This window comes from Carassius gibelio, chromosome A3, assembly GCF_023724105.1.
Source record: "Carassius gibelio isolate Cgi1373 ecotype wild population from Czech Republic chromosome A3, carGib1.2-hapl.c, whole genome shotgun sequence".
NCBI lineage: Eukaryota > Metazoa > Chordata > Actinopteri > Cypriniformes > Cyprinidae > Carassius > Carassius gibelio.
The window spans coordinates 7,749,749-7,764,625 of record NC_068373.1 but is presented as its reverse complement, the minus strand read 5'-3'; the positions used below and the strand labels follow the sequence as shown (position 1 = coordinate 7,764,625).

Here is a 14,877-nt window from a genome sequence, read left to right as displayed (position 1 = left end):
CACAACTTTTATTTTATTTTTATTTATTTTTTTACAAATGAGATTCAAGACCAATTTTAACTGAAAATATGTCTTTTAATTACTACTTGGACAAAATTCTGAACATTTCTTTGTGAAATTGAAATATCAAATAACTAAATTTTAAAACAACCCTTAAATCAAGTAAATAACACCAATAAAAGAAACAACATAAACAAACTAAGGCTTTGCCTGCGCTCTTTACATTCAGTTAGAGGCAACTACTCTATTTTAATCATATCCCAAGCAAATATACTGCATGCTGCATGAGAATTTTTTATTTTTATTTTTTTTATCTAAATTAGATCGTGTCATTTAGAAATTATTCCCCTCGGAGATACATTCATATAAACTCTTACTCCCAACTGTGTCGCGATTCATTTAACATTTCAACAGATCCTCACATATTTGTATCCGTGTTGAACCGGCTCAAGGTGCATCCTTACATTCCTAGAAATAACTGATAATTGATCTTTTGATGTTGCGATGCATGTCCAAACGGATGCAATATGGTCAGTAATCGGCAGAAGGCAGCACTGATGTTGTTCCTGTCCCAGTGCACCTGTCAGAGCGCCGCCCCTGACGCGCGCACACATTCACGAGCTCGTAAGTTTGAAGCAGAGCCTCTCTCCTCTCAACTCCACCAGTCCGTTATTGAGCCGCTTTCTGTCGGAAATTCATAACACAGCTCCAGGAGACAGCTGTCTTGCTATGAGGACTTGAGCGAGGCGATAAACGTGCCGTCCTGTCCTGATTATTTCGGAGTAGTCGACTGAGCGCAGAGTTTTTGGCGAGTGCGCGCGCTCGTCGCGAGAGGGGCAGAAGAATGTCGCGCGACCCCGAGGAGGTCAATAAACTGACCGAGAGCACTTACAAGGTGAGAGACATGACACCTAACGCCAAATTTATTCACCTGCTGAGATCTCAGCGGCTAGGATAAGCGTGAAACATCCACGAGATTGCTGGATAGAGCCGGTTATTTACTGGTTAGGAAACTTCTAAACTGGTCAGGAAACTTTAAGACAAATTGTAGGTAGCACTTTACTGATTTAGCTGGTAAATAAGGATGTTCTGGTCGGGTCTTTACCAGAGCACATATGGCACATTTCATTTATTGACACACCCAAACGAGTCAGATGTGAAGCCACATTTAGGGATTTAGACGCATAACTATACTGATAAAGGTGTTTTTTGGTTTTTGTTTTTGGGAATGTGTTATTACTAAACACTTGTGTGAATCATATGCTTTATTTCAGCAAAAAAACAGGCTTAATATTATAATATTAAAATTATAATATTATATATTATAATAGTAAATTAATATTATAATATTAAAATGAGCACATCCAGATATAATTTGTTTTTACACACACACGCAGATTCACTCTCTGACAGCAGGTGGCGCTTATGGAACAGCTACAATAGTGTTTCCTTGGTTACCACTGTAAACAAAGCAATACAGCAAATAAGACATAAATATGGATTATATCAAAGACTATAGAATACCATAAACATGCCTCTTGAGTATATATACACACACACACACACAATATGCTGTCACAATTTGTGCTGCTAAATATTTTTTTGGAACCTGTAACCATTTTTTCAGGATTCTTAGAAAAAAAAGTGTATTTAAAATATATATATATATATATATATATATATATATAACAAAATATAAAACTATATAAACTACTGCTCAAAAGGTTAGGGATAGTAAATATTTATTCTCTCTTTTTTTTTTTTTTTTTTTTTTTTTTACGAAATGAAAACTTTTATTCAGCAAGGATGCGTTAAATTCTTAAGTGATAGCCAATATTTATATTGTTAGAAAATATTTATATTTTGAATAAATGCTGTTCTTTTTAACTTTTTATTCATTGAAGAATCCTGAAAAACAAGTATCACAGTTTCCAAAAAATAAATCAGAATATTAGAATGATTTCTGAAAGATGATGTGAGACTTTATACTGGAGTAAGTATAGGGAAATTCAGCTTTTCATCACAGAAAAAAAAAAAAAAAAATATATATATATATATATTAAAGTATATTAAAATAGAAACCATTATTTTTGTAATTTTTTGATCAAAATTAAACGCAGCCTTGATGATAAATTTTCACTAAGGACCAATAAATTTATTATCTGTGTTGTTTTATAGAACATTTAATATGTGACGTTAACTTAGTAAACAGTGCAAAGATGTCAGGGAAATGGTTTTAAAAGATTTTAAATAGTCCACAACACTTGGCACTCAATCCTCAAGAATAGTATTTCTGACGTAAAATTTCATGTAAAATATTAAGCTGCTTAGTTTATGTTCATTTGCTTTTTTATAGAATGACGGACATTTCTTTTGAGAAAATGTTACAAGTTTACAGTTAGTTTGTGAGTACCTAATTTTTGCAGTATAACTGTGTACACAAAGAATGAATGCTTTCATTGGGAGGAGGTTTATTATCAGAGACCGGCTCCCACATGTCATATCTGTGTATGAGTGCGTCATTCCAGTATAATATCAGCTGTGCGTCCTGTCCTACAGTCTCAGGCGGTTCGAGACGTGTCAGGGAGTGGAGAGGACTGGGCTTTCTTCATGCACTGAGGATTAGTAAGCATTAAGTAAGCGCTTGTATACCAATTGAAGTTCAGTAAATATAACCAAGCCCAAGTGTTCACTAGTGACTCATTCAAATCTCTGCCTCCGTTCTTCCTTTGAACTAATGCAGTGCTGGTGACTATTCAAACACATGGCCTTGTTGCTCAGTAACTGGTCTTGTTGTGAAGAGCAGTAGAGTTTCCCAAAGTTCTCATCTTGAGCTCATTCTTCCAGACTTTGTCATTCACGTGATGTCATTGACTCCAGGTACTCGGCCATACTCAACACAGATTGGTGCTCATATGAATTTCAATACAACTGAAAGTATCCTGAAAGAGTCGTGTGGATCAACTCATGAATGGAGATTTCTTTTTGAAGGTCTCTCGCAGGATATGCAGATGACTGGCTCTCTATAAGTTGTTAATAAGTCATTTTATCCAGTATTGACCCATATGGAAAGATATCTGTGAAGTCATTCAAGTTTCCATATGACTCATTATCAAGACTGTTGGAAGAGCATTTCAGGTGACTACCTCTTGAAGCTCATCAAGAAAATGCCAAGAGTGTGCAAAGCAGTAATCAAAGCAAAAGGTGGCTACTTTGAAGAACCTACAATATGACATATTTTCAGTTGTTTCACACTTTTTTGTTATGTATATAATTCCATATATAATTCCACATGTGTTAATTCATAGTTTTGATGCCTTCAGTGTGACTCTACAATTTTCATAGTCATGAAAATAAAGAAAACTCTTTGAATGAGAAGGTGTGTCCAAACTTTTGGTCTGTACTGTATATATATATATATATATATATATATATATATATATATATATATATATATATATATATATATATATCTCTGGACCGCATATACGTATAAATTACCAGGTTTATCTACCAGTATTTCAGTTTCAGTTTTAGTGTTTGGTAAAAAAAAAAAAAAAAAAAAAAAAAGAAAACATGGTGTACTTCTTTTTAAGAAGTGGACCATCTCTTCCTCTTATAATGTCTCTGATAACCCATGGAATATTTTATAGTCTATATAAAATGGTTACTTTGGGGGAAATGGTAAATAGTGTTTTTGACTGACCAATTTTAATCTTGAAGACCAAACTGGAAACTGGTCCAACAGCTTGTTCTGTCTCAAAATGTGTGTATGCACTTGGACACAATCAGTTATCTTAATATTAAAACAATTTACTCTACCAGTAATTACAAACCATCCATGAGATTCAGTCCTGAGCCAGGATGAAACCTTACATTTTATAGTTTGTCAGGTCTCTTTAGGGTTGTGTAGATCTCCATATTTTTACCAAATGTGACCCTGGAACACAAAGCCAGTCATAAGGGTAAATTTTCTGAAATACAGGACAGTATACATCATCTGAAAGCTGAATAAATAAGCTTTTCATTGATGTATGGTTTGAGGACAACATCTGGCAGAGACACAACTATTTGAAAATCTGGGTGAAATAAATAAAAAGGGTGGGAAAAAAAAATTGTAATATTGAGAAAATTGCCTTTAAAGTTGTCTAAATGAAGTTCTTATCAATGCAAATCACTGATCAAAAATTAATTTTTATATATTTACAGTAGGAAATTTACTAAATATCTTCATGGAACATGATTTTTACTTAATATCTTTAAAATAAAGTTGGCAAATTTTTTTAAATTTTGACCAAACAGTGTATTTTTGGCTATTGCTACAAATATACCTGTGCAACATAAGACTGCTTATTGCTGATTGGCAGCGAGTGCATTTTGGGATTCGGTCCAACAAATATTGCTTAGTGCACTTTAAATATGTTGTTATGGCCCAAAGCAAAAGCATTTTACACTTTGAAATCAGCTAAGGCCTGCTACTTTTCATGTAACCCTTCTTGCACAGTACATTAAACTAGAGACCATTTAAAATGGCACTGAAGAGGTTGTTTCATGAACAGAACTGTCTCTTGTCCGCACAATGTCATGATTGCGACTGATTACATCATGATTGCTCATGCCAATATTTGAACCATTTCCTCTGTTTGAAATCCCTCTTCTCAGAATGTTATGGAACAATTCAACCCGGGGTTACGTAACCTCATAAACCTGGGAAAGAGCTACGAGAAAGCGGTTTCAGGTGAGCCTCGCCTTTTCATATCCTTACTATAAGAACATACAAATAAAGCACATTGAAATGTCATCTTAATAACTTCCATATACCAGCATTATATATATTTTTAGCCAGTGTCGGAAATTGAATTATTTGGTTATTTGCGAGTCCCTGTACTCTTGTTTTTATTATTGCTTGATGATAAATACTGGGTTTTTAATGGCCCATGCTTATATCTAGAGAGCAGATTGTTTATGGCAGCTATTATATACATTAAGATTGAGGAAAAATGTGATGTGTGATCAGCTTTGGATAACGAGGTCTGATAAGCCCAAGATTAATTTGTCAAATCAACAGCCGGGAAATAATGACACATCCAATATCCACTTCTCCAGTTTTTCTGGGAAGATAAACATCAGTCCAACGTAACTTTTTCAATGGCAATCAAATTAAAATCTATACAAAGGGAAGACTTAACTAACGAGTTACACATGCAAAATGAGATCCAGATGAATTATGGAGGGAAAGCTGGAGCACTGATTTAACTTTTCTTGTTTTGTGTAACATCCTTCACTCCCATGTAACCCTTTCCTCAGATTGCTTTCTTATATATAGCTACAAGTCAATCTGGGAAAAGTAGGTCTCCTTAGCAAAGGGTGGGTTTCATCACATCTTGAACAAATGGATAGCTGCTTTAAAAACAGGGTTAGACGTAATAACCATGATCGCAGACTAAACACAACCCTTCTTTTATACAGCTTGTTGTTCCTGGACTGAGTGAAGAGGTTTGTTGAATTTGACCTCTTGAGGTGCTAACCACAATATACGGGTCTTACAGACAGTAGCTCTCCTGATTGAGTGTGTTCATAAATCCTTTGTTTATTTTGGCTCAAGAACTTCTTCTGCCATAAACCCAGTGGTAAGACACTTACTATGTTTCCATCCACGTATTTGTATGCATTTTGGATTATCGCATAAAAAAAACGCTGGATGGAAATGCCAAGATGCACATAAATTATAAAAATGTGCATAAAAACGTATGCGCACAACTGAGTAGGATCAACTTTTTACCCGATAAGACAAAATGTGCATAAGCTAAGATGGAAACACATTTACCGAATAAATTCCACCATGCGCATTGAAAAAAATCATGTGATTTTGCGCGATTAGACGGGATAACTTGACTAACCAGTTGACCGATCTCGTTCATAACATCTATATGTTGTTTTGGTCGTACTGAAATGCCTGAGGAAAGTATTTCAGTATAATTGATGTCTTACATGACCACGTTCCGGAACAGCAGGCATCCACCTCTAAAAGCAATGACCGCATTTATTGTTTTACGTCTGCTCTCTCTGAAGCACAAGTAGTTTGTTACATATAAAAAATTATTATATTCAGTGGCTTCTCCTAGATTTCTTAGAGATATCTAGTACCAGTTTATCAGGAAGGGACGGACAATATTGTTTTCTTTGACTCTTTGGATGGAAATGGTGCTTTCTTCGCAAATGTTTTATGCGATATTTGCGAAGTTTTGCGATAGAAGTTAAATTCGCATCTTTGGATGGAAACAGTGACTGTGTCAGCTTTTAAAAAATATGTCTCGGGACACTGGCGTTCTGTTGTGCCCCATCCAAATATCTAGCTGCTTTTTAATTGCTTAATTATAATTCACTGATAACAGATGAAACACTTGCAATCTGGTGAAATGAAATAATCATAGTATTTATTATACTCAAAAGCTTTTGGAAAACATTAGAAAGCCTGTCTGTAGATTTATTTTATATTTTTTTAATCAACACAAGAATTAACATTTCAGTTATTAAGGCGCACTGGGACAGTCATTATGAGTAGTGATAATGCTGTATATTATCTCTAGTAAACAATGTGCAGCATGTTTTGTACACGGAAAGTAAAACAAAAATCTTGCACGATTCCACCTCAGTAGAATAACCATATTCTTATCCTTGTTTTGCAGCCATGGTTCTTGCTGGGAAGCTATACTTTGATGCTGTATCTAAGATCGGGGAGAATGTAGCCACTTCTCCAGTGTCCAGGGAATTGGGTGAGTCACGGCTTATTCTTTTTATTAAAAACGGCATGGGCACTTCTTTCCCATTTACTCTTCCTATTGTGCCGTTTTGCAGGAATGTGCCATAAAACATGTTATGTGGCCTGAAATCACTTTTCAGTGTCATGTTCCATTGAGCATGTTTGAAACAGCTGTTTGTTGACACAGCATTGTATCTGCCAGACCATAATAATGGTGGATGTATTGCATTTATTCAATTGTGTCATGTTTGGGAACTCCGGGTTCAAATCACATGTTGAAAGCCTCTGTTTTTTTGTTTTGTTTTGTTTTTGAAATTGATTGCATAATGCAACTACTGTATAAACATTTCATACAACATCAAATGCTACATTACTGTCACATGACCTCAGGACATTGCTGGCCTGCTTCCAGAACAAAACTGCTTCTGAAAGGAGTGCGGCTGCTCTGGTATTTCAAGCACAGACATAATGTGATGGCACTTACAGTAGAAGAATATTTTACAAAGCCCCACTGTGACAAACTAGTAGGAGGTTGAGATTTTACTATATTATGTGCTTCAGCTTCATTGGTTAGTCATTATGTCTTTAAAGTCACTATGATTTTTCTTATTCTAAGTAATTAAAAAAATATTACATATATTATGAGTATGTTGACAGCAGAAGGTGTAAAACCATGCAAATAAACTATAGGATGTAGGGCTGCAACAACTAATTGATCAAATGTTGTTTTTTTTTTAGTAATTTGACGTAGATTTTAAATTCTTTATGTAACACAAGTAATTGTATTTTTCTTATAGAGCAGTAGTAGTACAATTTTATGGTAAATATTTTTTTTCAGATGAGTTAATGTGTATTCCTCCTGCCTTTTGTATTTCTTCATTCTTTACAATAAGCTTTAATTTTACTACTTTAAAAATGGTAAGCAATGATTTATGGTTTAGAACGTTTAACCCTTATTTGCACATAATTGGTATCATAGCTTACATAGATGTGCTAATAATCAACAGATCATTCAATAATATATATATATATATATATATATATATATATATATATATATATATATATATATATATATATATTAGGGGTGTAACGGTTCACAAAATTCACGGTTCGGTTCGATACGATACACTGATGTCACGGTTCGGTTCGGTTCGGTTCGATACGTTTTAGATACAGCAAAATGTAAAAACATCTCAACTTTTCAGAATGCCGCAAGCGCACCGCGGGTCATGTGACAAGAACTAACCAATCAGCTTCATCCTTTCCCGTAACAACGTTGAGAGCTCAGCCAAGATGAAGGATCAGCTGATCATAGTTGTATATGGATTGCAATTTTGAAATAAATTTAGTAGCAGAGCTACTGCAAGCGATTTTTAGAGCTGCAAATCCATTTATCCTTCGCTGAAATTTCCGCGTCTCATGGAGAGAGCACGTCATTGTTGCTTAGCAAAGACAGACGCCTCATGAGCGCTTCTGCCCGAGCGCTTTGGAAAGGAGGAGAAAGACGCGCTTAGCGTTTTCCATGCGTTTTTAGGCACGATATGTGAACGGCCCCTAAGGCGCTCGCTCACTCAGCACGCGCTGAAGGCTCGTTGCAAAATGTCGAATGCCTTTAACAGACCAGAAATATAAGATCCTAAAATAACCAACAGGTCTGGTGTTTGGGTTGGATTCCCTGTAAGCTATAGTTTCTAAATGCTGCAGGGATAGTTTGCTGCGTGCATGTTTCTCCTTTTTTTCGTCTTTTCCCAGATAGTACTGACGCATATATCCCCGCTGGTGTTTTTTTTTTGTTTTTTTTATTCCCGCTGCAGATGCGACATACCGTTGTTTTTTTATCCACCACTCTCTTGCCATCACCATTATAGCTTAAAGGGAATCCAAAGTGCACCCAAACACCAGACCTGTTGGTTATTGGAGGATCTTCTCATTTCTAGTCTGTTAAACGCATTGGCTATTTTGCAACGAGCCTTCAGCGTGTACTGAGTGAGCGAGCGCCTGCTGAGTAGCCTAACATAAACATATAAGATGGTGTTTTTTTCTTCTTCGGGAGTGTCAGGGGCGTTGCCTGTTACGTTGTTTGGGTTATTGGGCTACCTTGTTGAACGCATATCATTATATTTCTCTCTCTCTCTTTTTTTTTTTTTCAAATATAATTAATTACTCCAACGAACCGTTCGGTATACATAATGCGTACCGCGTACCGAACCGAAAGCGTCGTACCGAACGGTTCAATACGAATACGCGTATCGTTACACCCCTAATATATATATATATATATATATATATATATATATATATATATATATATATATATATATATATATATATATATATATATATATATATATATATATTTGTTGTTGTTATTATTATTATTATGTAACGGAAACAGGTCAATTTAGCTCAATGGGAATCATTTAATAATTTAAAGGGAATTTAAACAGAATCACTGTTTCACGGCTGATCACTGAGACGCCCTGCGATTCACTGAACAAGCTGTTTAACATCAAATCTGTGCTGGATATTAATATCCAAAGTATAGTGAAAACACTATCAATTAGCACAGTAACAAGATCGGCAGTTTAAGACATTACACAAGATACTTCTCTTTTCAATATGAATAAGGATTTATTAGATAAATCTAAGATATATAAGCTAATCTAACACATAAACGCACGCACACACACATTCACACAAGTTGCAGGAAGATAGTCCAGGTGAAAGGGATATCCCGAGGTCGCTGATTGGCTGGAAGTTCAGTCGCTGAAGTGACGTCTTGGGGAGCCCGTGGTTGGACATTGGCTGAAACTGAATTGTGTGGCTGGTTGGAGCTGAACGCGCAGACGAGGTCGACATTACAAAACTTAACTCAGAACACAAAACTCTCAAACGGAAAAGAAAAGAAATAAAGTTTGACGAAACTAAGGTGGTGTTTCTTCTCATCGTGGCTAAGTAGCAGCAGGCAGGCACGCTGGAACCGCGCTCAAAGAATAGTGATGACTAAACAGCATGGCTAGAAGCTACAAGCTAGCAGAAGCATAGCTAGAGACTAGAAAGCCACATGACGAATAGCAGCAGCATAGCTAGAGACTAAAAGCTAAGATTTTATGGTGTCCTGAGTATTTAAACTGGCCTGTTGGCCACACCTCAAATGTTGTCTTGACCAATCAGATATTGTCTTGGCTCAGAGGTATCATAACTCATATGTTTATCTTACCAAGCATGTGGTCCGAATTTTCCCACTCTTGCAGGGTCTAATTTTGGACATGATTCCTATAACCGAATATAATAGATTTGACCTATAATTGATTGTCAGGACAATATCAAGCAAGCAGATTCGATTATATCAATACTAGACATGACTATGTATCCTAAAGTTATCAAAAGACATACACAATAAGTGATTATACAAGATAGTCGAATGTGTGGGTTACATATAAATGAATATGGAGTTAAGCGATGGAATGATATTCATTTAGAAGTCATTTTGGAGTTCATTTTGGTCCATATATATGTACAAAAGACAGTTTCTTTGTCATTCTCTGACATAGGGATGTTCTGTGAAGACAGAGGTTTAAAGCCCTTCCCCCCCTTAGGAATTTCAGTCTGGTTCTGCTGGGTGAGGGGAAGTCAATGGAAGTGTTTAACTTTAACTCATGGGTTTCCATGGGATGTACAGAGTTGGGTATAACGCGTTACAAAGTAACGTTACTGTATTCTAATTACTTTTCGTGATAACGCAGTAATGTAACTCATTACATTTAAAATAAATGTAATTTGATTACAGTTACTGATGTCAATAAAATTACATTACTTGCGTTACAAATGTATTGGTAAGAAAAAATATTAAAGTAAATAAATTAAAATGCATTTCTAATCACGTTTTGGGGCGGCTGCGTCAGTTATTGAGCATGCGCTTTAATGAATTACCGGAGAACTCGTGCTGTTAAAATGGACAGAGATTTTTGTTCAAGATCGGGAGGGAAGGTAACTTCTGGACAGGTGAAGAGAGCTGTAGCAGCGTGTGTGGTGGAGGAAATGCTGCGCTTGTCGACTGTGGAATCGCAGTCATTTAGAGACTTGCTTACGATGATAGTGACGGACAGCTCTGTAACCTTGCAGGACCGAAAGACATTTGCAAGGTATCTAGATAAATGCTATGCGGATGGAGGGCTGTCACTTTTGTGTAAAAAGCATTTTCGATTCTTAAGACATAAGTGTTCATTGAATTGATTGTAAAATCGATTTTCCATGTCTAAAAAAAAAAGACGTTTCCTTTTTTTTTTCAACGCCACATATCGGACGAACGAGAGCGCTTGAAAACGCACAAGTCAGCAATATTTCTTATTTATTGGCATTAGAGCTTTAATCTGGCCTTAAAAGTTAGGCCCGACAGGACCCGAGCTCGACAGGTTTCGGCCCGAGCCCGAGAAGTACATTTTGATTGACAGCTTTTTAAAAGCCCGAACCCGTTTGCAGCCCGACATTCAGATATGCGCATACACACACAGCTCTTTTGCCTTTTGTCAACAATGAGTCATTTATACATGTTTTAACATAATTTATTCATAACTAACGTAGACTAGGCCACTTGGAAGTTGGAATAAAGAAATAAAATAAGTCCTCTGTGACATCGTAACATCTCAGCACTCTAAATAGACATAGACTCATTTAGCCTATAAATAAAAAAAACGCACCAATAAAAACGAGTCTTTTTTAACAGATTAAATTAAGATACATTTTTTAATTAAGATGGGTATTTGGCAATAACGAAATAAAGATAAAGGCTCCGCTGGGTTTGCTTCTCCACATATCAGCTGACATTTAATAATAGAATAATGCCAACATTAGCGTAAAAACTCAGTCCACATTATGCATTTAAGCCTTAATGAATATATAGTTATCATTTGAAAAACCTTTACACAGAGAGATTAGGCTAGGTCTACATGTTTTTGTGGAGGAAAATGAATGAATCCACTGTAGATGTCTTCAGCGCGTTCCTGCGCTCTCTGATGGTGCGTCATTATTCACTCATTATTCTCATTATAAACATGGTCAAAACTTTTCCACACCTCAGAACTTTGCTTTAGTTGCTGGTGCAACCAAAACGTATTTTCGCCAGAGGCAAGCCTCCGTTGCATCTACTCAGCATCCATTTCACATCTTTCTCGCGCTAATCGAAACACATCACATGAACGTGCATTTACCTCACAAACTGCAAGCGCAAGCCCGAGCCCGCGTAACATGATATAAAGTAAGCCATAACACAAGTTTTTTACATCTATATTTTTTTAATTGTTTAATTATTTTTAAATAAATCAAGAATTATTTCAAAATCGATTCCCTATTTTCATTTTCGAAACTTTTTTTGGTTGGTCCCATCGATTGTGCAATCGATTTTCGAACGAAAAGTGACAGCCCTATGCGGATATGGAGTATGTACTTAAAAAAAACATTCGATCGTTTGGAATATGTCTCCACAACCGCAGACATCTGGACTTGTAATAATAGAAGCTTCCTTGGAATGACACCCATGTAGTTAAGACATACTGTAGATACATTTAAAAAGACTACAGTTTTCATTGTTGGTCAAGTTTATGTTAAGAATGTTAAATTATAGAAATGCATTGCATTTTTAATTCAAGTTGCTGTTTTCATATTTCTCTAATATTTTTCAGTCAATATAAATAAATTACGGAAAGAACTGAGTTTCACTTTGTAGTTTTTTTCCTTGTATGTTTAATAGGTTTTCAAAGTAACTTGAAAGTAAAGTAATTAGTAATCTGATTACTTTTTACATGCAGTAATCAGTAATGTAATCAAATTACAATTGTAGAGCAGTAATTAGTAATTTGTAGTGGATTACTTTTTTTGAGTAACTTACCCAACACTGGTGATGTCCAGCATTGCATTTCAATTACGAACAACACATTTGACACCAAATTTCTCTTCTTCGAATTGAAATTGCAAATAATTGTTCTAGTAGTGTTAATGTTGAAAGCTGTTGTGTGAACAAGTTGGTTGCTCATCTTGCTTGGGACTTGTGGCACAGAATGTTTTATGACTTCATGAAGAATTCGGCTCTCGTGTTTCAGACCCAGCTTTGATAGAGTGTTTAATTTGTCTGGTTCGACTCATTTCTGTTACAATTATTATTATTATTATTATTTTATTTTTAATATTTGTTTGATATGGCTGATGACCACCGGTTTTTTTATTGTATGTTACAAAGTGTTGGGAAAATATAAAAGGAAGAAGGAAGTATTAGTACAGAAGTATATATACTTTATGGAGAGATTGTAAATTTTACACACACACATACATATATACACACATTTAAACATTTATCAAATCAGCCTATTTTGAGTAAAATGGCACAGCTTCTTAAATCAGTCAGTATTATATTATAATAAGATATTTAAGCACTACTTAAAGATAGAACATTATTGATAAGACTAAAATGTTGTAACTATGTATGAATGCATATTTGTCATTTTAACTGAACTGGTGGTGATGCTTAAGATATTGTTGGTCATTTAGGGTTTCTGTAAAAAAAAAAAAAAATAGAGAATAGTAAAAGATAGTAGTATTTATTATTAAACAATAATACTACTACTAATTCCACTACAATACTAAAAATATACAACGCAAAAAGGATTGATGAGCTGCTGGGTTCATAAATATGTCAGCATTTGCTCGAGCTGATTTGCTGAAATCAAAACAGGGGATGGTACTAGATGAGCACCAGCCAATGAGATTGCCGTGTGTGCATTAGCTCCGCCCATCAGGGGGCGGCTCCTGCCAATTCTCCCAGTGGGGGCAAATGTTAGATCGATTAAAGAGGACAGGTCACACATTCAATTGATAAATTAGCGTGTAGTTAAAGATGTAAAGGGAACTGAAAAATTACAGTATTGATAAAAAAAAACTGACATTAGGAATCAATCTCTTGCTCTACTTATGTTTCTATATGCGTGTTAACATAATTCAGCAGCAAATGAAGACTGACGCCAGGATGTGGTTTTTCCAAAAAAACCTTCAATTTCAGTTTAATGAGAAACACATTCTGAAATGCAAAATGCAGCGGTAAATGAGCAGAATAGAGTGTCAGCTACTTTGCAGCCTATTAGCCTTTTTCTCCGCTCATACCACGTCCTTGAAAATCCTTGTTTATACGACTTCCCATCCTTTGTAGATACCGGTTTGATGTTTAAATTTGGTCTTAGTTGTCCTAATTCTTTAATTGCCAATTTATCCTTATTGCTACAACGAATGAATGGGGTTTTTTTTCAATGACACGATAGAATTAATCTGCGCTGAGGTAACGTTCGCCGTGATATCGATCAAGTTCAGCTGACAAAGGCATAGCTGTCCCCTGTTTTTGTTTTTGTTTTTGTTTTGTTTTTCACAAAGATATTAAAGTAGTTTTCATTTTTTTCTTGTTGTTAAAATTCAAAATATTTGTTTAATATTATAGGATGTCACTGTTCCCATCAGTCGTTGCACAAGTTAAGGTTACGCACAATGACGAAAGCACGTTAGGGCGAGCCCTCCCGGAACTCATTGAGATTCCATTGCAGTGCCTGAAGTTTGAAAAAAAGTCTATGAGAGCAGATCATTTTGACTGAAATCCGCCAAAAAGGGGCGGTACTACACAAAACGCGACTCAGTGCTAATTGGACTATTTAGAGGCAGCACAAACAGTATAAAATAGTGAACGCTAGCGTAACACTGTGGTTGAATGTAAAATAAATTTATCCCTTTCCTTTGGTGGTGCTTCGCCCCATCACCCTAATGGAGAAACCGCCACTGCCGCCCACTACCATAGAAACTGCCATATCTTCTGCTTGTTCTTTAAAGCTGAATAATTCGAAAAGAACTGTTGCATGTCGATTCAGCGTGGTGTGTAAGACTCTCGCTCTCTCTCTTTGCATGTGTGCGACATTATTTAGTAGCCCAGAGTGAAGATTTAGTCGCATATTCGAGTGATTTACTCGCAATGTAGAGGGTTTCAATAAGATAAAATAAGAGTTGAATTTAAACAATAAGATAAATATGATAAACAAATAAGTCCTCCATATTTGAGCTGCTGTCTATCTTGAATTAGT

At 35.6% G+C, this 14,877-nt stretch overlaps 1 protein-coding gene across 1 annotated transcript in view; it reads left to right on the top strand.

The window, feature by feature from the left end:
- Positions 1-558: 558 nt before the first annotated feature.
- The window catches only part of LOC127940683 (brain-specific angiogenesis inhibitor 1-associated protein 2-like protein 1), a 52,253-nt gene continuing 37,934 nt past the window's right edge, over positions 559-14,877 (top strand). Inside the window, exons 1-3 of the mRNA XM_052536156.1 lie at positions 559-895; positions 4,663-4,738; positions 6,690-6,776. Of these exons, the coding sequence (XP_052392116.1) occupies positions 845-895; positions 4,663-4,738; positions 6,690-6,776 (214 nt within the window). The 5' untranslated portion in view covers positions 559-844. The remainder of the gene's footprint in view (positions 896-4,662; positions 4,739-6,689; positions 6,777-14,877) is intronic.